At 35.6% G+C, this 23177-nt stretch overlaps 2 protein-coding genes across 2 annotated transcripts; one reads left to right on the top strand and one right to left on the bottom strand.

Moving 5' to 3' along the window:
* Nucleotides 1-252: 252 nt before the first annotated feature.
* Nucleotides 253-13003, bottom strand: LOC147405677 (uncharacterized). Its single transcript, XM_086433473.1, has 5 exons — nt 12472-13003; nt 9986-10247; nt 5296-5394; nt 4956-5170; nt 253-431 (listed from the first exon to the last, which is right to left on the bottom strand). Exons 1-5 carry the CDS (start codon nt 12945-12947, stop codon nt 356-358), a joined length of 1128 nt encoding a protein of 375 aa, XP_086289599.1. The 5' UTR covers nt 12948-13003; the 3' UTR covers nt 253-355.
* A 3131-nt stretch (nt 13004-16134) lies between these two features.
* Nucleotides 16135-22749, top strand: LOC147405676 (serine/arginine-rich splicing factor). The gene is made up of 7 exons (XM_086433471.1): nt 16135-16796; nt 18742-18793; nt 19683-19772; nt 20870-20934; nt 21051-21227; nt 21854-21923; nt 21997-22749. Exons 1-6 carry the CDS (start codon nt 16197-16199, stop codon nt 21902-21904), a joined length of 1035 nt encoding a protein of 344 aa, XP_086289597.1. The 5' UTR covers nt 16135-16196; the 3' UTR covers nt 21905-21923; nt 21997-22749.
* The last annotated feature ends 428 nt before the right edge of the window (nt 22750-23177 follow it).

Raw genomic sequence — 23177 nt, 5'->3', positions numbered from 1 at the left:
CAGTCGAAACATGTATTGTTTTCTAAATCAGGGAATTCCATTTAAATTGAACAAACTTCTGGAAACTATTAGGGTAATTCACCATCACCTAACAGATTAACAGTCCTAATCAACTCACATTACTCTAGCAGTTAAACTTAAAAGACCAATCAATTTTATCTAAATTCCACATTCGCATAGGAGTACATATAAAAGTACTGGGATGGACTATTCGATGTGATATTCGTTTAACAAATTAATGAATAACTGGTAGAAGGAAGAACTAGAATCAATTACGATAAATAGTCTTTACAAAAAGTTTACAATGAAGAAGAATATACACGACTCTTCTACCTTTCCTTTCACTCTTGTCGTATTACAACAATCCTACAACACAGCTTAGGTGCAATCTGTTCTCCAAGCCTCTCAAGTGATGACCCAATAGCATACACCTACCATCAAGAAGAAAGAAGAACCTTCATTATGCATCTTCTGATCCAAATTTTGTCATAACTAACATTCATAAAGGATTTTTTTTAATACATGGGTATTTTCCAGACTGTCTGACTAATCCCATGGACACGCCCATCAACACTTCCAACATGTGCCTTGTGTACCTGGCCATCTCACCAACCCTTTATTGGTTGGTCATGATTTTCTGACGTTCCCTCTGACATACATCCTGACGTGGCATGGGCTAAAACCACAAATATTTTTTCCTCGAGAGACAACTGCATATCCCCATAAATATGTGCAGTTGTGTATCCCAAGGAAAAAGAACTACGGTTCTAGAACATGCCACGTCGAGCGTATGTCAGAGGGGGCGTCAGAAAATCATTACTCTAAAGGTCATACATGTACAAGCAACCTCAATATCCGAAAATGATCCCCATACTACATATATGACCTCATGAATAAGGTGGGCAAACAATGGCCAGTATCAAACTTAACATTTCTTAGCAGGGGAAAAATATCACTTGTTGGATTGCTTAACCTAGATGTACCATAGGTTGTGTGCATAGTATCCAAACACGTATCAAGTAATGTTCAACACTGCATCAGTAAATACAGAGTTGGGGAGTAGATATACATTATTAAATAAATTTTGGAGTGTAGAATTGATGATTTAAACCAGGCAGCAGCAGCAGCAAAATTATCAAAACAGAAATTTTCCAACTCAAACATCTGTATCTGGTTTTACTAAATTCGAACATGCTAATTGATTAATAGAATTTTATTTTTCATACATCTAGGAATATAAATAATGGAGTGTCAAAGAGGATTCAAAGATGTGAAACACAGAAAAGTCACCCAGATGGCATCTGGGGCCCGACAGTTTTACATGATTTTCTCATTCCCTAATGCCCACATGCATCCAAGTCACAGAACATCACAAAACATACGGGGCAGCAACCGTGCAACATACAAAAGATAATTTTCAACTTTTGAAACACGCTTAAGAGCAACTAAATGTCCATTATTTTTTTTTAGGAAAATGCAATCTATATTAAAGTGGTCGAGATGACCAACAAAGTAACAAGGACTGGAACCCTACCCCAGAAAATGCAAACAGAATTACTCAATAACAAACAGGAAGAAAGACCTGAACTAGAATTGTACTCAATAAAGTCAAAATGACCACGGCCCACCACATATACAAACAACTCTAGAAAGCACATCCAGCCAACACATCAAGCGCTATGGTTCATGGATTCTTAAAAACACTTGAGGGCAAAGGTATCCATGTCGATGGGAGACATGTATATGTTGTTGGAACCTATTCCAGATCATATGCCTCAACTCAAGCCACCAAATTATTTTACTTCAAAGAACTTATTTAGATGCCTTGAGGATAATGATCTACACAGATTTCATTTGAGACAGCCCCAATAGTCTTCTTCTTACTCTTTACCTCCTCAACAAGGTCCACTTGCTACTCTTTTTAGTTTTCTTATTAATGTTGCTAGTGGAATCATCATTTTCTCTCTTTATACTTTCAATAGACACCATGTATCTCTCTTCTTCATTCCTTCCTCCGCTCTTATTTATTAGCATTTATTATATTATTTATATTTTTAATAAGTTTTTAACACTAATAATAATAGAAGATGTGGTCCTGGACGGAGTGGAATGGAAGAATAGGATTTGTTTAGCCAACCCCAAATCCTTGGGATAATGATTTAATAATGATAATTTTAAAGCCATGATCCCTTAACTAGATTCTTAGACATTGATGCGGTAGGGATATGGCACCTGGAAAATTGCCACCCATGCTTCGTACCTAAGTAACACCTGTTACCATACATTTATACAAATCATATGTGCATAAATATACATTTCAATACATGAATGAAAGAAAATAGTGTCTTATCCATGCTTGTGTGTGCATGCGTGTGGGTGAACTAGCTAAAAAACCTATTGGAAATAAGAATGTTTTTCTGTTTTTATTCTTTTATTTCTTTGTAAGGGTGTTTATGTCTATTTACTCTTTTACTAATACATATATTTGTCAATCTCTCATAATGAGACTTGACAATTACTTTTATGTAATTCTTCTTGGTATCAAAGTCCTAGAGGACCCTTCTTCGATTTTTTGGGATCTTGAAGTCTCCTCTCCTCACTTTTCTTTTCTTTTTCCTTCATCAACACCTCTATGTCTTGAGACCTAATAATCTAGCAGCAACTTTGTTAGAGGTCTCTCCTTTGGGGGCTTTTTTCTTTGATTCTTATTCCTTTAATCACATGTTGCAATAGAGTTTTATCGTTCTTTTTCACATACTGCAATAAATTTTTGTACTATGTTTCTGCCCTACGGTAGGGTTTTCTACCTTTCATAGGTGGTTTGGTTCGATTTTTTCCCTTTGAAAGGATTTCTACCCATACTGCTATCATACGAGAGTGTTTTTGGGTGGTATGAGTTGTACGACAAGACTGTTGGGCTATGTGAAGACCTACGACAGCAACAAGGCACTGTTCTGTGGCCTACGACAACAAGTGACGTTTCATTGACATGCGACAACACAAGGCACTGCTCTGTGGCCCTACGACAACAGCATGAGCTATTTATGTGACCTGCGACAACACAAAGCACTATTATGTGGCCCTGCAATAACAACAAAGTGTCGCTTTGTGATTTGCAAAAACAACAGGTGTTGTTCTGTGACCTTCATCAACAGCAAGGTGTTATGTGGAGTCCTTCAACTACAACTATTGGGTGATCTGCTATTGGATGCTTTGTTGCTTGGTGGTCTGCTAGTTAGTGATTGACAACAACTACGAGGCTTATGTTAGGGACTATGACAGCTGCTTTGTGATAATTATTCGACTACAACAACTGTTTTTTGTGCGTTTGAGACCACAGTGATCTCCCTTCAACCAAAGTTCCGACTATGTTATTCGTAGTAAGCGATGACATCACATCAAGAGACCAAGGACTCCAATACCATTCTTGGAGCAAACCTCTCAGCCCAACGCATTACTAATGCCCCATTAGATGATCGGAATTTTCAGTCATGGTCTCATTCAGTTAGGCTTTATTTGGGAAGTAGAGGAAAATCTGGATGGTTTTTAAGCACTATTAATAAGTCACTTCTTACTAGTCCCAACATTGAACAATGGGAGATTGTCAACTGCACTATCCTTGTATGGCTTTTTAACTCTATGGAGCAATGCATCTACACCATGTTCATGTATCATGAGACTATCTCTTTGTTATGATCAACCCTCACTCAGACACATGCGCATGCTCGGAATGACTCGATAATCTACGAGCTTTATCGAGACATTGCCCAGACTACCCAGAGGACTCAAAGTGTAGCTGACTACTTTGGATTCCTTCAATCTCGTTGGGAAGAGTTCTCTCACTACGAGTCTATGGCTGAACTGCCTGCAGAGACAGTTAGGTTTGTGGTTAAGCGGATTGCTAGACACCAAACATATCAGTTTCTCATGGAGTTTTCTAGATGCCACTAAAATCATACTTCATTTGTTCGTCGAGTGGATAACCGTTGCACCATAATTTGGATTTATGTGGATGACATTATAGTAACTGGAGATAATGCACAGTGAATTGATAGAATTAAGATTTATTGGACTGTGTTTTTTGAGGTTGACTTGGGTCCCCTCAAATACTTCTTAGAGATAAAAGTGATCCGCTCTCACCATGGTATTTCGCTATCTCAATGCAAATACATATTGGATCTTCTTCAGGACACTGGTATGCTTAGTTATTGTCATGCCTCCTCTCCTATGAATCAGAATCATCGCTTTCATGCCGAAGCTGATGATCTATTATTTGATATATTTGCCCTAGCTTGAGGGGGGGAGTATTAGAAAAAAAAATGTTTTTTCTATTTTTATATTTTATTTCTTTGTAAGGGCGTTTATATTTATTTACTCTTTTACTAATATATATATATATATAGGGTCCCGTTCAGCACCAAACATTTTGGCCAACATTTTAGCCAACCATTTTTGTCCTACATGGGTTAAAAGTTTTGGAATGGGCTGATTTTTGGTGAGGATGATCTCTGCGGTGAGGAGATCATCCTCACCAAAAATCAGCCCATTCCAAAACTTCTAGCCCCATATTTACAAGTTGAAAAATCGTGGACCGTCTATTTTTTGTAAACCATTTTTGATGGGGTTAGAAGTTTTGGAATGGGCTGATTTTTGGTGATGATGATCTCCTCACCGTAGAGATCATCCTCACCAAAAATCAGCCAATTCCAAAACTTCTAACCCATGTTTGAAAAATGTTTTGCCAAAATGTATGGTGCTGAACATTTCCCATATATATATATATCTGTCAAGCTCTCATAATGAGACTTGACAATTACTTTTCTGCAATTCTTTTAAACCAAGCATAAATCCATAAGGAATCATTCCAGAAAGAGTTTAAACTTGAATAGTGAGCAATTGTAGTATATGATCTAAACCATAAAACATTAAGGCTAGCAATGCACGTAAGTACAAACCAGAAAAGTAGCTTAGCAAGGTAATCCCGAGAAGTGCCTATAGTGTCACGGAGTTCAACATCGCTATCTGGGTTGTTCTTTGTTTTTCCTATGATTGAATCTTCCAAGAAACTAGAGGTGGTATCATCTTTGAAATGTCTTTGCAATACATTTTGCACAAGTTGATGAATAATTTCCTCCACCTCGGACGATGTTGGCCGCGATAGTTCACTCACCTGTTCAAAACATTCAAATACAATGATCTAGAAATATGGGTACATTACTCGTTTTTTAAAGTAGAGAAGCTTCTAACGGAAACCACGCCATTTGATCAATTTAAATCAGAAACTCCAAATCATACCATATTGGGTTCCAAACATCGCAAGTAGTCTAACAAATCATTGTTCTCTTCTTTATTACATTCCATGCGCTTATTTTCCTGCTTCTGAGCATGCAATTCCTGAGAAAATGTAAACCCAATAAACTTAGCGATGAAAATATAATACCAATACCATTTTTTTTATAAGTGAGATTTCATTGATAAAAGTAGATCGGTCGGGGAAGACCAACCGAGCGAAAGCACGTAATACCAATACCATGGTAGGCACCGAAGGCATTAATTGATTTATACGTATACACACATAGCAGAATAAGAATCACGTAGCTAATTTCAAATAGTTGGCAAGCACATATTACAGATCTATGTGTGTTCTTATACATTTTTACACAAGCCTATGGGACCCATGTCAAGATGACTTGTACACAAATGGAAGATTATCAATGAATGATATGGTTTAGTGCCATCTGGCATGCTTTTAGGTCCATTGAGCCATGAATGTTTAGTTTAGCCCATCATGCACTCATATACTCCAAAAGCCACAGCCCCAATAGTGATTCTTAGGCATTGAACTCAAAAGTAGTATCATTAATAATAGACTCAATAGACCCATGAGTCAAAAACAATTGGTCCAGATCATGGTGAGAAAGAATAGAATTCAATGATGTTCATGTGGGGGCATTTGGAAAGTTGACGTCTGAAGTTACTCTTTCTCATAGGGGACCAAACCGAAGATACAAGAGCTGATTTTTAGGAGGATGATCTCCACCATGAAGATCATCCTTACAAAAAAAAGCGTTTTGAAACTTCTAACCCTATCAACGAAAATGGATGTTGCATGATGGTTCAACTTGTAAAATTGTCCCTTGGCCTCATTCTCCGTGTGGACCCTATGAGTGCATGTGACTTTTAAATGTCACCTTCTAAATCTCCACAGATCCCAACCCATATACATGGTTTGGTCTATACTTGCTCCCCATTCGTAACACCATTTATAAAAGCCCAATATCATGCTGTACAGTCCATTCACACAATCAGGTGCCAATACTTTGAGACCATCCTCACAAAAATTCAGCTCATTCTAACATTCATAACCTCATGAAATTCAAAAATCCAAACTGTTCAATCAAATAGGTACTTGGAATGGAATGATTTAGCAATGATGATCATTACTGTGAGAATAACTAACTGTAGTTCCATATAGGCCACTACAAGCAGGAGTACAAATAGGAAGAAAGAGCAGGGAGTTCACCAGTCTATTACACACCTCAGTTAACCAACAAAATTCTGAAGTTATGGAACATAATCTTACTTTAAGAGTGGTACTCAAAAGTCAAAACTTGTTTTTGATCTACCATGCATATATTATTAGTCAAGTAATCCTCTTATAGAGATTTAAGACCTATATGGCCGAATCATCATTAAAACACCTTCTTTTGGGTCTCCGGACCATAAGATCAAAAGGTAATGATATTCTTAAGTTGTTTCCCAAGCCAAAGAAGATTAAACTTTTTTCCACTGTCGTTTGTTTAAATAACATTCATACAAATGAAATGCAACCTTTTCTACTTCTCCAGACACCTACTCGTGTATGATTGACGTAAGAGCTAAGGAAGTCCTTAATCAATTGAAAAAAATCTAAAGATTAAGTCACAACATCATCAAGCTAGGTAGGCTTTTCTTTAGGGGAAAAGCAATTAGAAATAAGGAAGAAAAGAAAGAAATTTGTGAGAACTTATAATTCGAGATTGGGTTACATATTGGTGGAATCTGCTGGTACACATAATATTATAAGAGTCTGATAAGCGGCCACAGGGATGTTAACTAGCCAAGTTGGATTGTAAAATCATATCAGCCTTTGACAAATTTAGTGGACTGGTTACTTCTTTGGATGAGCAATTTCCGGATCTTCGTGCAATCTCTTGTAAAGAAGGGAGGCCTATAATGGAGTTCTTAGTGGGAGATAGCATGTTAAGACATTGGGACTTCGGCTTCGAACGAAACTTCAACGATTGGGAGCTTACTTGTGGGAAAGCTCTTGGAATTGGTCGAGAGTTATACCATTTGTGAGGATAGGGATGATAGTATCTACTGGGTTGACACGAGAAAGGGGGCCTACTCGGTAAGGTCTATGTAGGCTACGAAGTTTCCCTCTTCCAATTCCACATTCCTAGCTTTTTTTGCTTGTGGTGTTAAGGTACCCTCTAAGGTTTTTGTATTTGTGTGGCAAGCGTCGTTGGAGAAAGTCATCATGTTGGATTAGTTGATTAAGAAATATCTACAAACACCAAATGGTTGCTTGCTTTGCTTAAGGGATGGTGAAACGGCAAACCACTTGCTCATTCACTGTGATCTTGCTCACGAGGTTTGGGCTCATTTCCACGATCTCTTTGGTGTGAAGGATTGTTTTCCAAGGTCAATTAAGGAGCTTTAGGCGACTTGGGGGTCGTGGAGTAACCCCTTCAGAGGTGTGAAATGGATCCTTTGGAATCTCACCTCGTTCGCCATTTGTTGGGGATATTTGGAAAGAGAAATATAATCATATTTTTTTAAGGGAAAAAGCTTCCATTTCAGATCTACTTCTGTCTATTTTAGGCCCTTTGTTCCTTTGGGGAAAATTGTATAATGTTTTTAAAGGGATCTTCTTTGAGGATCTCGTTGTTAGGTGGGATATGATTTGTAATTAAAGGATCTCGTTGTTAGGTGGGATATGGTTTGTAATTTAGAGAATTCCTAAGTGACCCTCAAATTTTAGTTAAGTTTGTTCTTCGGGGCCATCTCGTCCCCTTTTTTAATAAAATTTTAACTTATCAAAAAATTAGTGGGCCGGTCTAGTCTTTCAATCATGATATGCCCACAAGAGAGTCATCTTGGAGTGGACATATGAGTGCTTCAATGAATTGAGGTGAATGACTTCCACACACTTTTTTGGTTACCCATCACTAACTCAATCCATTGTCACGAAGACTCCGATTGTATTAATTGTAGAAAACTGAAATCATTAGGAATTCTTGGATGATTCATACATGAACCCTAATAGGGTTTTTATAGAGATTACATCAACCACAATATGGATATATCCTAATATAAATATTCTAATTTATTAATACTTCCTAATGTAGAATATCCTAATTGTTATTACTACATATATCATTCTCCATCACTATCTTCCTTTTGTGATGAGATACATTGATAATGATACAATGTATCTCATGCATCATATTCTCTTGCACTCTCCTGCAATTGCATGGTCTTTTGAAGAAAGGGTTTGCAATTAGCTTCTCTGAATAATTTATCTTGAGCTCACTAAGCTCCATGCTATTAGATTGCCCAAGATCCAATTGTGCTTCCTAGTGGTCACTACTTGTCTATAAAGTCTACCATTGTCGCATCCTGCTCTTTTTTGAGTCTGTCGAAGCCGGTGGCTTACGGGACAAGGTTTGTCATGATCTCTCCCAAGAGCATACCAATTAGGATTATGCGATTTAAATGAAAGAACTCTCATTGGAGAGAGCTTAAATAAGAAAAAAAAATGAGATCGTAAGAGATAAATATATAGACGTAGGAGATTTGTAGAGATAAAGGAGGTGTGGTTTTATTGGCGCACTAAGATCGATGTGCTCAGAGGAGCTCGAGCTCTGATACCATGTAGAAAAATTGATTTTATTGAGAATTCTTTGATAAATGATACATGAACCCTAATAGAGTATTTATAGAGATTACATCAACCAAGATACGAAAATATCCTAATATAAATATTCTTATTTATTAACACTTCCTAATGTAAAATATCTTAATTGATATTGCTACATATATCATTCTCCATCACTACCTTCCTTTTGTGATGAAATACATTGATAATTATACAATGTATCTCATGCATCATATTCTCTTACATTAATATTTTCTGGAAATAAGACTTGTGCATCTAAGGTGGCCATGTGAAAAACAGGTGCCTCATGAAGTTTTTAAAAGAAAAAAAGACAGTTATAACAGAAAGAAGAAATGATCAAGTCAATTGTCAACATGGCTGGCAAACTTGATTTCGTCATCATATGAAAAGGAGTAGAAAGAACGTCCCTGAAAGAACAGAAGAAGCCCATGTGGTCCAATTTCATTTTTGACACTGTTAAATGTGTCTAAAAGCCATATCATGGATTGCTGAGAATAAGGGTACTCAATACCCCCAACCAGAAAAATCTGTATTGAGATATAGTTAGGTCCAATAAATCAGATATAGCTTCCCTTAGAAAATGCAAAAAATGGAAACTCCCGACGGTGGACTTACAAGCTTCCCAATCAGAGGCAAGATAGATTGCTCCAGCATCTGATGGCGGACTTCTAGGTCTCTTTCAATAATTAATCTATTCTGATTGTGCTCTCGATAGATCATTAGTGTTTTGCTAAATGTGGTTTAATTAACTTATGGAGAAGAGTTGTAGAGAGTTAAAAGCAAATCTAGCAAGTGTTGGTACCCAATGAGTGATCTCAAATTTCAATTGCATAAATTTCTGAAGAATACAATGGAGAAATTAGGGTTGCATCTGGCATTAATGAAGTCCATATTAGTTTTATATAATTCAGTTTTCTGTATTTTGGCACATATTATTTATTTATTTCCTCTTTTGTTCTAACTTTCTTTTAAATAATGTTGATATATATAGGCACAAAATTCACCCCAATAAAGAAATGATACAATGAGAAAAATCCTCACCTTTTCCATAGTAGCAAGTTCCAATTTAAGCTCTTGTACATAATTTAGAACCTCAGGTGACAAATCCCCGATATTGCAAGGAATTCCTTTCTCCCCCAAATCTTCACCACACTCAAATTCTCCCTCCCTACTCTTCCTCTCCCCAAACCCATTTTCTAAAACTTCAGACGCACAAGAAGAAATCGATGTTTCCGAACTCTCAAGAGAAATACCAAAATTCCTCGTCAAAGATACCCGATACTCCGCATTCCACAGTGTATACCTAACAAATTGCCAATCAAACAACCAATTCACTAAAAAGTAACAACCCACTCATCCAATTTCAAGAACAAAATAAACAAAAGAAGTATATTTATTAGTGGTACTATTGGAAATTCCTCATCCAAGAAGCCCAATATTCTGCATTCCTCAGTGAATAATACCTAAAAAAACTACCAATCAAACAACCAATTCACTAACAAGCATACTAACAAAGTTCGGATTCAGTACTTATTCGGTAGGTGTTCAATTCGGATAGATTCAGCAAAATTTCAGAGATTATTCAAAATATGTTTTTGGGCTTCTTACCAAACCTATCATCTTTAACCTCTCTAAAAATCGTACTCTTCTTCCTTTTTTGATGATGTTTGAATATTGAAAAAAATAATAAATTTTTGAAGGTGAAGGGTAAAAATGTTACCATGTTCCATAATTTATTGAGGAATAGTTGATTAATTAGTAATTCACTGATTTAATTGGTTAACCCCAAATTCGGATCATTTTATGAATTTTATGAAAAATTCGTAGAATTTTGTGACTATGCTAACAAGTACAACCCACTCACTCAATTTTAAGAATAAAGATAATGAAAAAAAAAAGGGTATTTATTAGTGGTAGCATTTTTTTTATAAGTATAAATTTTATTAAAAAACGAAGAATAATACCAAACAAATTACCACGTCAAAGAAACCCTCATTCCACAGTAAATAATACCTAACAAATTACCAATCAAACAACCAATTCACTAGCAAGCATAGTAACAAAGTTTGGATTCGGTAATTATTCGGTGGGTTTTCAATTTGAATAAATACGGGAAGTATCGTTAAAAAGTTAGCAAAATTTCGGAGATTATACAAAATATGTTTTTTGGTTTCTTGCCAAACCTATCATCTTCAACCTCTCTAAAAACCTTAGGGTGTGTTTGAAAACTGAGAGTTCATGTCGAAAGTTGGACTTTCAGAAGTTGAACTCTCATAAGTTCAACTTTCGAAAATCTATGGTGAAAGTTAATTATAGTTTTAATGTTTGATTGTCCAAGAGAGTTGTAAAAATTCTTGTGATTGATTAATTACAAATGAAAGAGGTAAAAATTCCTATACTCTACTAAAGTAAAGAGTCTGGAAATTATGCAAAACCCATATTCCCCCCATCCAACTTTCTAAAACCCACAGTTGGTAAAACAAAATTGAAATCCATCAATGATGTTGAAGAAACCATAATCCTATTTGGCATTTCATCAAAAAGGTTCTATTCAAACATATCCTGCACATAAATTTGCTTGAACTTTCCGATGGTTTTACATGCTTTTAAGATAAAGATTGAATGGGTTTAACCCAAAGATTGAAGAGTTTAAAAAAAAGGACACTAGGGATTGAAGAGTTTGAACATGATGAGTCTTTGGGTGGAAGTTGGAGATAAGGGCATTAATGGAGAGATGGAGAGGAAAAAAATACCAATCATGTGTGGAATGAAGATTTACACAGAGAGATAGAGACCACCATTAATGAGGATTTGGAGCTCCTTGGTTGAAAAATGAGAGAGAGAGAGAGAGACCACCATCAATGAGGGTTTGGAGCTCTTTGGTCTGAAAAACGAGAGAGAGATGTAAATTTTACCTGATTTTGAGGTCGACCCGTGCGTGTTGCCAACTTTCATCAAATGTGATGAAAGTTGAAAAGTCCAATTTTTAAGTAATTGGAGAGTTGGTGAATTGGCGACTCATGTTACTTGCACCTTCCTAACACAGGTAAAACAACAACCCACACGAATTGGACTCTCATACCTTCAATACGTGCTTTTCAAACACATCCTTGGTCTTCTTCTTGATGTTTGAATGTTGAAAAATAATAATAATAATAATAATAATAATTGAAGGTGAAAGGAAAAAAAGTTACCATGTTCCATAATTAATTGAGAAATCCTTGATTTAATCAGCTAATCTCTAATTCGGAGAGTTTTATGATTTTTTCTGAAAATTTTTTTGTAACTATGCTAACAAGTACAAGCCACTCATTAAATTTTAAGAATAAAAATAAATAAATAAGGGTATGTATTACTGGCATATTTATTGGTGGTAGTATTGGAAATACCTCCTTAAAGATAGCAACATTCCACTATAAATTACCAATCAAGCAACCAAATTCACTAACAAGTAACAACCCAATTATCCAATTTTAATAACAAAAATAAATAAAGGGAATTTATTAGTGGATAGTATTGCAAATTACCCAGTAATGATTGAAGATGTAAGGAGCCGATCAAGGGGGTGTTTAGAAACCCTAATTGTGACCGAAAACTGATCCGAAGGAAGAAGACCAAGCATAGTAGATATGGTTTGTTTCATAGAATCCCTTGCAGCGGATGATACGCCCTTGGAGATTACGGAGGTGTCAAGGGGTTCGATTCGCTTAAGCATGTTCGCAATTACGGAGAATTCTCGATCGAAATCGGATTTACGAGTGGATACGAAGTCGTCGGCTACACCACCACCATCTACATCAGAGACTAAACAGTTGAGAATGGTGGGAGAGTAGGAGAGACGTTGGTGGTGAGGAGAAGATGAAGATAAAGATTTCTTGGTTGGAAGAAGTAACGGTCGAATTAAGTGGTGGCGGGAAAAGAGGGTTGGAGATTGGTGAGGTTTGAAATTGAAAGAGAGATCGATGAAGCAGGAGAGCAGCACAGCCCTAGCTGCTGTCGCCATGAGCCCTCTCTCTCTCTCTCTCTCCTCACCTTCTCAGACTCAACGAGACTTCGCCCAACCCACCTATTTTATTCCTTTTTCGTTTGTATCTTGAAACTTTAGATATGCCCTCATAATTTCGTGAATATTAGAGATACCTCCTTCGTTTTGAATTGATGAGTATGACATTCTCCATTGACTAAGTCCTTTTTAATAGACTAACGAGAAGAAGACCCAACTGCCCTCATCTTTAAACTCTAGTCAAAGCTTAAAAACCTTTTATTTTTCATTCTCAAAACCAGTTATGTTCAAGCTCTTCAACCCATGGTTTTAAATCTCATTTGAGACCTAGATGATGCTTTGTGGTGAGATTTTTAAAGAAAGTGATGTAGTTGGATTATGATATGTGGTATGGTGGGGGAGTAGTCTTTTAGGGTGATGATGGGGATAGGTTGATTGGATTTAGTGAGGGTAAATGAGGTGTTGACACGTGAAAAAAAATTTACATTAAGGACCAAATGATGAATTCGTTAAGGATGTTGACAACTAAATTCGAGTCAGATTGCTCACAGACACCACTAGAATGCCTTCTACTTCTAATAGGCCACGAACTAGATCAGAATCATTCTCAACGAATCCATAAGAAGTGATCCAATTTTTTTCATTGGGTCCAGGTAGAGACCAAAGATCTTAAGCGACCGTTTCGACCAAAAAACTCAAAAGATAAAGAAAACCTTTTTGCATCCACTCTTTGAAGGCATGAGCCCTTTTTTCTATGCTCTACAGCTCATGGAAGATAAACAAATTTTTGGAACATCACACCCAACTATAGCTACCAACATCATGCCACCATGATATCTCATTATTGCACCATAACCTCCCCTGCTTTGACTTAGGGCTCCATCTGTGTTGATAGCCAATGTTCCATTTTCGGGCTTGGGACAAGAACGGAAGACTCCTGTGTTGAGAATGAAAGTAGGTTGAAGCTCCTACGCATGCATAAATGCCTTGATGAAATCAATGTCTTCTACACCATCCAATTGGTTTTCAAATACTTTAGTGGTGGCAAGGTGGACTTTTAACACCTTCATCTACCTCCATGAAGTCTTAAAAGGAACCTCCATTGTCCAAAATTTTGAAGAGAGATGGAGAGAAAGTTACTAAAATGTGGGATTGGATTAGGTGTGAAAAAAGGAATAAATCAAATCAATGAAACACAATAATAACTTTTATATACATGGAGCCAATGCCTTTGTCCTATATGAGTTAGAAGTTTCTTGGAATGAGCTGGTTTTTTGTGAGGATGATCTCCTTGCCGGGGAGACCATCCTCACAAAAAATCAACCCAATTTGAAACTTCTAACCCCATCAAAAGTGATTTAGAATTATAGACCGTCGATTTTTTACCGTTAATTTGTAAACTAATTTTGGTGAGGTTAGAAGTTTCAAATTTGACTGATTTTCTATGAGGGTGATCTCTTCACCATAGAGATCACCCTCACATAAAAAATCAGCCCAATCCAAAACTTTTAAGCTATATACTTAATCTCCACTATTCACTTATTTTTTTAAAGGGACCAACTAGTTGCACACAAACCTTGAAAAATAACATTTTTTATAACGTCCATTTTAATCTACTAATTGAATTGCATTATCAATAATGTTAAGATTTAGGATTATTCACATTCTCGTGACTTCGTCGTCTCTTCTTGTGTAATATTGTAAACATGCTTATTGTATGATCAATAATTTTTTACAAATTTTATTGAACCAACAATAGTTTATTTGAGCATGATTGAAAAAGAGCAATAAACAAAATCAACAAGCAAAAGTGTGCAATATTTTTTTTTTACTTAGTGTAATCATCCAAACAAAGTGCAAAGGAAAATTTTTAAGTGATGGAGTGCAAGTAGTAGTGAGTGGTGTGTAACCAGTTGATCTTTTTTTATTTTATAATTTAAGTGGGGTGTTATAAGTAAAAGTTGGGGTGCCAAATGCATATCTCTTTTAGGAAAAAAGGCCTTTTCCCCCCAAACATGCGCAACTTATGTCCAAATTCCGGTTTTGATACACTATTTATTTTTATTTCCAAAACATGCATTTCAAGTGAAATCAACACTTTTATAATCGATGAATTCACAGTATATCCAGAAGTTCGTAGATATAAATAGTGAGGAACTCACGAGTTCGTAGGTTATAAAAATGACGAATGCATGTTTTAGGAATCAAAATGAACAGTGTATCAAACTCGGAATTTCATCATATTTAACGCACATAATGGAGATTCACCCTTGAAAATACACATGTTTGTCTATAGTTTGGTTTGGGGGCAGTTATTTGCACATACCGAAATGATTCATTTCACCCACTTTCTTGCAATACTCATTGTAACTTTAAAATAAATATTTACACACACCTATTAAATATACTTTAACCTAAATTGCTTATTTCACCCACCTAAAGGTACCGAACTATTTTTCTTGCTCTTATTTTCTTCTTCCTTTCTCTCTCTTGTACTATTTCTTCAAATTCTTCGCATCTAGAAATGTTTTAATGACGGTTTTAAATTTTGATCTTACTTATTTTTCTTATCCTAAACACTTTCAATGGAGTTGAAGCCATTCACATGAGAAAGTTTTATTCGGTAAGTACCAATTGAATCTATTTTATAATATTTGATAGAAAATTTTGTTTGGTAGATACATATTGAATATGTTTAGTAAAATTCGGTAGGCATCTACCAAATGTACTAAAACAAGTTTGGTTTGAACCTATCAAACAAAATTGTCAAAAAAAATTCGATGACTTCAATTCAAAATCATCGCTTTGAGATTTTAATAGTGATTTTTCAATTATCATTGACAATGAAATGCAAAAAAAGTAAAATAAACTTTAAAGAAATCTTATGACTTAGAAAAAAAAAATCCTAAAACCTAATCTCCATTGATTCAATCTTTCACAAAACTAAAAAGAAGATAAATATAAAAAAGAAGAAGAAGAGAAGGAGGAAGAATGAAGGAAGAAAAAGAAGAAAGTGAGTTTTGAGTTTTTGTTTCGTAGGTGATTGTGGGTGCAATAAGCCTAAATGAAAGGGTGAAATGGTAATTTGATTTCGGTGGGTAAACTACAAATGGCCGCACCTTTGGTTTGTTAGAAGTAAAAGTTGGCGTGTTAATAGAACCTCTATTAATTTTGGAAACCCTCGGCCGAAATTGAAATTCCAGTGTTCACACTTTACGTATCTCTGTATCAGTTCCCCAACGTCCATTAATGGAGGAAGAAAAAGCCGCTGCGTACTACGACGAGCTCACACGCAAAGGAGAAGGTGCCGCGAGATTCAAACAAGGATTAGGTTTCTCCTCACAATCTTCCGAATCCACCACCACTAACCATCCTACAAGAAGTTCTGCTCTCCCATTTTCTTCATCTCCCCTTAGCAATTTCGTTAAGGCTTCGAGCCCTGGAAAATCTTCTGAGATCGATAAACAATTACAACTCGAAAACATTCGAAACAAATTCAAGAAGAAACAGAAGTCAGAGAATATTTCTAGGGTTTCAGAAAATCGTTCTAGTAGGGAGAGAGATGGGTCTTCGAAGAGGAGGAGAAGTAGGAGTAGAGATAGAGAGAAAGATAAGAGTGAGAGGAGGAGTGGAAGCAAGTCAAGGAGTTCTTTGGAAGAAGAACGAAGACATCGAGGAAGTTCTCGAGAGAGATATAGTAGAGAAAGAAGGAGAAGTAGGAGCTTATCTCCTCGGCACCGAAGGGCTGAAAAGAGTAGAAGTGATGGGGACAAGAGTAGAGATAGGGGTACTAAGGAGAGAAATGGTGGAGTCGACTATTCTAGACTCATCAAGGGGTATGCAGAGATGGTTAGTATCTCAATTCCAATGTATTTGTGTTTTTTAATCGAATTGATTTGTTTTTCTGCAAATGTTATGGTTTATAATATAAACTTAATTGGGTTGCAAGTTGTTTAGGTCCTTAGGTTAAGACTTCAACTATCCACTCCATTAACACTAAGGTATTTATTGAGCATTGGTTTGGGTCTTAACATTTGGTATCACAGCCAACCTCGCGTCCAAGGTTTGAGTCACGGGGAAGTGATTATGGAAAAAAAATGGGGCTCATCCATAGTATGGGATATGGAAGGGGTCTTGGAAAAAAAAATAAAGGGGGCTTCGCCATAGTATGGGATACGAGTCATGGGGAAGTGATTATGGAAAAAAAAAATGGGGCTCATCTATAGTATGGGATATGGAAGGGGGTCTTGGAAAAAAATAAAGAGGGCTTCACCATAGTATGGGATATGGAAGGGCCACCGTAATTAGTTTGAGAAGGGTCTACTTATGGAAAATGAAAAAGGGGTACCTGGTGGGAATGACGTAAATTGGTAGTACAACGTGGCAATAATGCCGTGGAAGAAGATACCACTACAAACCATACCAAGGCCTCCATCTAGAATGATTAGGTCATATGACCATGATAAAATGGACGATGCAGATGGACGACGTCCATGATGGTGTGTGCACTTCCAAGGTGTCATTCAAGTGGAAAAGTGGGATTCCAGGTGTGAGTGGTCCCCTTTCACACCCCAATGGGATACCCGAAAGCTAGGGCAGATGTGGTGCTCGTTCGGGATAGCCCTCTCGAGACACGTGGACGAGTCAAGAGCTATCCGTACATTGAAAGGGAAATTTGGAAGCCTATAAATACCTTGAAAGAATACTGTTAGGGACACACATTTTGAGAGAAAAAAGACCTTATCCACAATTGTATCATTTGATGTATTTTGACCCAATACACCTGCTACTTGGAAAGAAGGTCAAGGGGCTACTGGGGCTCACCATTAAGTGGTTCAACGAGAGTGTCGGCCTTGAAGCGTGGGGTATGTTAGGATCCTTAGGTTAAGACTTAAATTTTCCACTCTATCAACGCTTTGGTATTTTTGGAGCATTGGTTTGGGTCTTAACATAACATAATTGGATTTAGAACAAGTCAATGCAGAGATGGTTAGTATCTCAATTACAGTGGTTGTATATATATATATTAAATAATTAATTTGTTTTTCTGCAAAAAGTTTTGATTTATAGTATAAGCTAAATTGGGTTGTAACTTGTAAGTAAAATTTTCATTTTAAGGTATTGTGTTCTAAATTGTTTCTATATCACCAGATTACGTGCACGCACTATAATTACCTGGTTTAATTCACATGGTTGATAATTGCTAGACATTGGTGGATGTACTAAGAGAAGATTTGCCCAATCTACACTCTTGCTTCACTGGCTTCTAGTGAACATTGTTAAAATCTCATGTTGCCTAAAAAAATGTTGTGTTCTAACCATTGGAGCAATGTTGCTTCTATTACAAGAAGATAGGTTGTGGCTGATATAGTTGCCACAATCTTTTTCTATTTTCTGTTTTGATTGAAACTGGAACTTAAAACATTGGATTTAGATCCAAAAAATTGTTCAAGCCTTGTGTTGATCCAAATTTTTTGTCCAAAGATTTATTCTAAATAATACAACTTCTTTGGGCAACCATTACAAAAGGTTTTAGATTGATGGGATTGGGAGAAATGTGTTGAAAAATTGGAAAGACCATATATTGTTCCTGAGATTTGATCTGCTCTCTTATATTTTTCTAAATATGGTAGAGGCTGATACAATGATAGATTTAAGTAGGACTATTGGCTGTTTTAGTTATAGGACATCTTGATGTGGATTGTGTATTTTGTTTTGATTTTCTTTTTTCTTATATATGTTAATTGGGTTGTCAAACATAATGAAAACTTTGAAATGATTTTATTCTTAACAGACTCCAGCTGAAAGAGTTAAAGCAAAGATGAAGCTCCAGCTTTCACAAACTGGTATCTTGTTGGATTCTCTTTTGAGTTTCGTCATTAGTTCAATTTCTCTTCTTTAGTTAAATATGCAGGGATAACCTGATATTTTTTAGAGCTGCTATTGGCACCCCAACTTTTACTTATTACGCCTCAATTAAAAATAAAGAAAATAAATGAATGGTTGATAAAAGCTGAGAGTGCCAATAGAAGAGCTCTTATTTTTTTTTGCTAGATTTCTATTTTTGGGGTTTAGGATTTTATGAGCCCAGTCATAATTGTAAACAACTACTGAAATTGTTCGAAATGAGTGTTATACTGTTTTGTAATGTTGAGATTATAATTTGAGTCGGACCTTTGTAATGTTTGAAGAGTGTTTTAATCTTTAATTGGGGGGTGATAAATAATTTAAGAAATTAAGGTGTAATAAGTAAAAGTTGGGGTGCCAATAGCAGTTCTCTTTTCAAATATCATTTTTTATTCTAGTAATTTCCATTTTCAGCATTTCTTTCATAACAAACCTTATATCCCTCTCTCTATCTTCCCAGCCCTTCCTTAATTAAAAAGGGGGAAAAAAAAAACTTAGGCATCTGAAGTTGAATCAAGGGCTAATTTTTGTGACAAAAATAATCGGCCCCTTTTGAAATTCCATTCCTATCAAATGTGGTAATCAAGTTTACAATGAAAAAAGACGGCTCGTATTCATTCAAGTGCCACTACTTTTGGTCCTTGGTTTTGAAAAGTAGAAGTAATATCTGTTTTATTTATTTATTCTTTAAAACAAGTATTTAATCCAACAATGTACAATATGAGCCTGAAATACTTTTGACTTGACATTTTGGTAGTACCCTGTGATATTGTGATATGCAGATATTGGAAATCTCTTATTCTATCCTGAAAATATCTTGTTTTGCAGTTGAGAAGGACACTGTGAATGGCATGGGTGAAGGATGGGAACGCTTTGAGTTCAATAAGGATGCCCCACTTGATGACGAGGAAATTGAAGGTTTATTCTGGACACTTTGCCTTCTTCATTCCCAATATGTTTAAGTAGATCTCTTGTTCTGCAAATTCATGGGTCAATCTTTGAGGATGTTTTTTCCTATTATTTTGGGTCAGAAACTGAATGTGTTGCATTTGCCCAGCCAATTGAGCCAAAGTTTACGTTGGTAGTGATCATAGTTGATCAATTCTCAGCATGGTTTTAAATCTCGAACGAGACCGAGATGGATAGACATGGCATCTCAACTGTGCGGAATCCCACGAGATAAACGAGATGACTTGGATGATCTTTTGAAAATCTAGTTTGATTCAGTGAAACTTGGCCAAGTCGACCAAGATTTTGTATAATTTCATTAGAATAATTATTAATTTTAATTTAAATATATAGTATATAAATAAAACATGATTTTATGACTAAATATCTCCTAATCTAACTTATTTTATATTAAAAAAAATTATTATTACTTTTATATAAAGGGTAATTTACCAAAACGTGCATCGAAAATTGAAAATTACCAAAACGGTGCACTATTCATTTTAATTTCAAAAATGGTAAATTACCACTTTTAGAAATAAATTATTTTACTAAAACAGTAAAATTTGAAATGAACAGTGTTTTGATACCAAAAATACGCATCCCCATGTTTTTATAAAACAATACACACACCCCCTATTTAAATCAACAAATAGAAATATTACTGTTTTAGTATAGAGTGATGAAATAAATTAAATTTTGAAGGGAAACATCATTGTACTAAAACAATTATATTTCTATCTGTTTACTTAAACATGGGATGTGTATAAAAATGGTAAAAGGGCATTTTTGGCATTAATCACTGTTCATTTGAAAATTTAATGCTTTGGTAAAATAACTTATTTTTGAAAAAGGTAATTTCCATTTTTGGAATTAAAACAAATAGTGCACTATTTTGATAATTGTTCAATTTTCATGTGAAATTTTGGTAAATTTCTCTCATATATATGAATAAATCATGGTAACTGAGACCATTAGACAATAGATCAAATCATATGCTATCCTATTCTCTTTAGCATGCGTAATTGAACTTCTACTGATAATATAATTCTTGATTGTATATGCAGCCGCTGAAGACGATGCAGTGGTGGTCAAGAATATGGGTCAAAGCTTCCGTTTTTCAACTGTAGAGGTATTCTATATCATTAGTTTACGACAATTTTAACATAATCCTTCGATTTTAGACCAAAAAGGAATGAGAAAAGTCGAATAATTTCTTTGTATAAACTAGTTTATTATGTTCTGTAGGCAAGAAGGGAGAACCAAATCAAAGCTGCTCATGATGAAGCTATGTTTGGAGCACCAACAACTCAACCATCCATCCTTTCAAATAAGGATTTGAAGGTAGAGGATGATAGTAAGGAAAAAGATGATAAGAAAGAGACGAACGAAGATGCCCTTGGAAAAAACCTCATAAGTGAAAAGGTAACAGCTTTCAGTAGGCCCTTTAAAAATCATATCTCTTGTCTACCACGAATCAGACAATGCTATGCTATTCCCCTTGCTTGTATTGTTCTTATTAACTTCGTTCGTTGGATCCATAGGAATTCCTTTTGATCAAGGAGGAATGGATTTGAATATATTATCAAAATGGTTAACTCCGTCTATAAACCTTTTACATCCAAATTCTAACAATTCCGTGGATTCAATTAGGAATAGAAAATTTAGATCAAGGAAAGGGCTAACTGTTGGAATAATGGTATCCATTGTTATTTGAATTGGATTTGACACATTGCGGTTGGTAACATTCGACCTTAGGTAAGGGGTTTGATCAGGATTGTTCTCCCATTGACGTATCATAAATGGATCAGTGGGTAAAATTGACAAGGAGGGAACTCAGGTTTGAACACATACTTTATTTAATGAGAATAACCAAAACAGGAGAAATGTATATTGTTTTATAAAATCAAGTTAAAAGGGTATTTTTGGTACGAAAACTATAAAAAATATTGTTAAGTTCAAGCTTTAGTAAATAAATTGAATGTGCACTATTTTGGTAAATTTTCAATTTTTGATGCATGTTTTGGTAAATTACTCTTATTTGATTGTAGGTGCTTGCAAAGCAACAAGGCTCTTGGAGGGATCGTGCCCGTAAACTTTAGGATGGATCCAAAAGCTGAGGTAGTATGGCATGATGGTAGCACATTTGATGCATAAGTTTTTTTTTATTTTTTTGATAACAAAGGGTATCCAGGCCAGCTTGCGCGCATCCTGACTAGTCCCTACAACCCACACCCAGGCTATGGCTGGTGCCTGCTTGGTCCAAGCCAGTGCGTGGCCACCACAGGAATATAGTTGGTGGGATTCGAACTTGAGACCAAGGCTATGGCATGATGTAGTGTCAAAGTTGAGGTGAACCAAAGATTCTTCCATCAACATGCGACACACTTGATTGAGAATACTGCCTGTTTGATCTGATTTTGAGCAATCTGAAGGATAAACAATTTTGCAAATAACAAGTTAAGAAAGAGTCTGAATTTGCAATCGGGCGGGGCTATATCCAAGCAATTTATTGTGAACACAACTCTTTACATGGATTGAGAATCGCGATTGTTTCCAAAATTGAAATAAGAACAAGGCATGATTGCAAAAGAAGGGAATATAATCCAGTATTTCCTAGTAGAGCTTGATTTTCCTTCTACGTCGTCTAAACGACTCTTTGTGCTGATGTATTCTCCTATCACTATTCTATAAGAGCGCTGCTTTTGGTACCCCAACTTTTATTTATTACATCCCAATTAAAAATAAAGAAAATAAGTAAATGGTTGAGAATAATTAAATATTGGGGTGCCTAAAAAGCCCTCTCAATCTAGATTTTTCTATCTTTTGGGTTTAGGATTTTATGCCCCTATTCTAATTGTAAACAACTAAACTTGTCTGAATTGAGTATTAGAATGTTTTGTAATGTTGACATTATAATTTGAGCTAAATCTTGGTTATGTTTGAAGAGTGTTTTAATGTTTTAATCTTCATTATTTTATTTTTTGTCTTGGAATTTTTTTCTCGGCATGTGTATAGCTTCTCGTTTAGTTAGATTTTCTTCTTTCAGGGTCATGTTTCTTCTTCTTCTTCTTCTTGGCTTCTCTTCTCATTTTGTCTTAATATTGTACAATAATTTTGTTGGATCTTGAACGTCATTCATGTGTAATTTTCTATTCAGTTGGTTCTGGTGTTTCTGATTTATGGGTTCTGCTCAATTAGTCTTGAAATGGGTTGGAGTAATGTGTAGTAATTTTTTAATGGGTCAAGATCCCTCTACTCGTGGAAAAAATGAATGATCTCAATCGTTTAAACACAAAATCCAATGGTTGAGATTTATCCTCAGGATAAGTGTCTGATATATGTGTTATCAAGATACATATAAATCTTAACTCT

The sequence above is a fragment of the Akebia trifoliata genome, chromosome 3 (genome assembly GCF_017979445.1).
Source record: "Akebia trifoliata isolate Shusen 1 chromosome 3, ASM1797944v1, whole genome shotgun sequence".
Classification (NCBI taxonomy): Eukaryota; Viridiplantae; Streptophyta; class Magnoliopsida; order Ranunculales; family Lardizabalaceae; genus Akebia; species Akebia trifoliata.
The sequence above is the reverse complement of the archived record's forward strand: the minus strand, read 5'-3'. Positions and strand labels throughout refer to the sequence as shown.

What these genes read in the sequence shown, in the direction of transcription:
- LOC147405676 (XM_086433471.1), top strand. Translation starts at nt 16,197, where the DNA reads ATGGAGGAAGAAAAAGCCGCTGCGTACTACGACGAGCTCACACGCAAA. An exon ending in GCTCCAGCTTTCACAAACTG is followed by an intron (nt 18,794 to 19,682) that starts GTATCTTGTTGG and finishes CTTGTTTTGCAG; the next exon opens with TTGAGAAGGACACTGTGAAT. An exon ending in AAAACCTCATAAGTGAAAAG is followed by an intron (nt 21,228 to 21,853) that starts GTAACAGCTTTC and finishes ATTTGATTGTAG; the next exon opens with GTGCTTGCAAAGCAACAAGG.
- LOC147405677 (XM_086433473.1), bottom strand. Translation starts at nt 12,947, where the DNA reads ATGGCGACAGCAGCTAGGGCTGTGCTGCTCTCCTGCTTCATCGATCTC. An exon ending in AACTTGCTACTATGGAAAAG is followed by an intron (nt 5,395 to 9,985) that starts GTGAGGATTTTT and finishes ACATTTTCTCAG; the next exon opens with GAATTGCATGCTCAGAAGCA. An exon ending in GATGTTTGGAACCCAATATG is followed by an intron (nt 5,171 to 5,295) that starts GTATGATTTGGA and finishes TGTTTTGAACAG; the next exon opens with GTGAGTGAACTATCGCGGCC.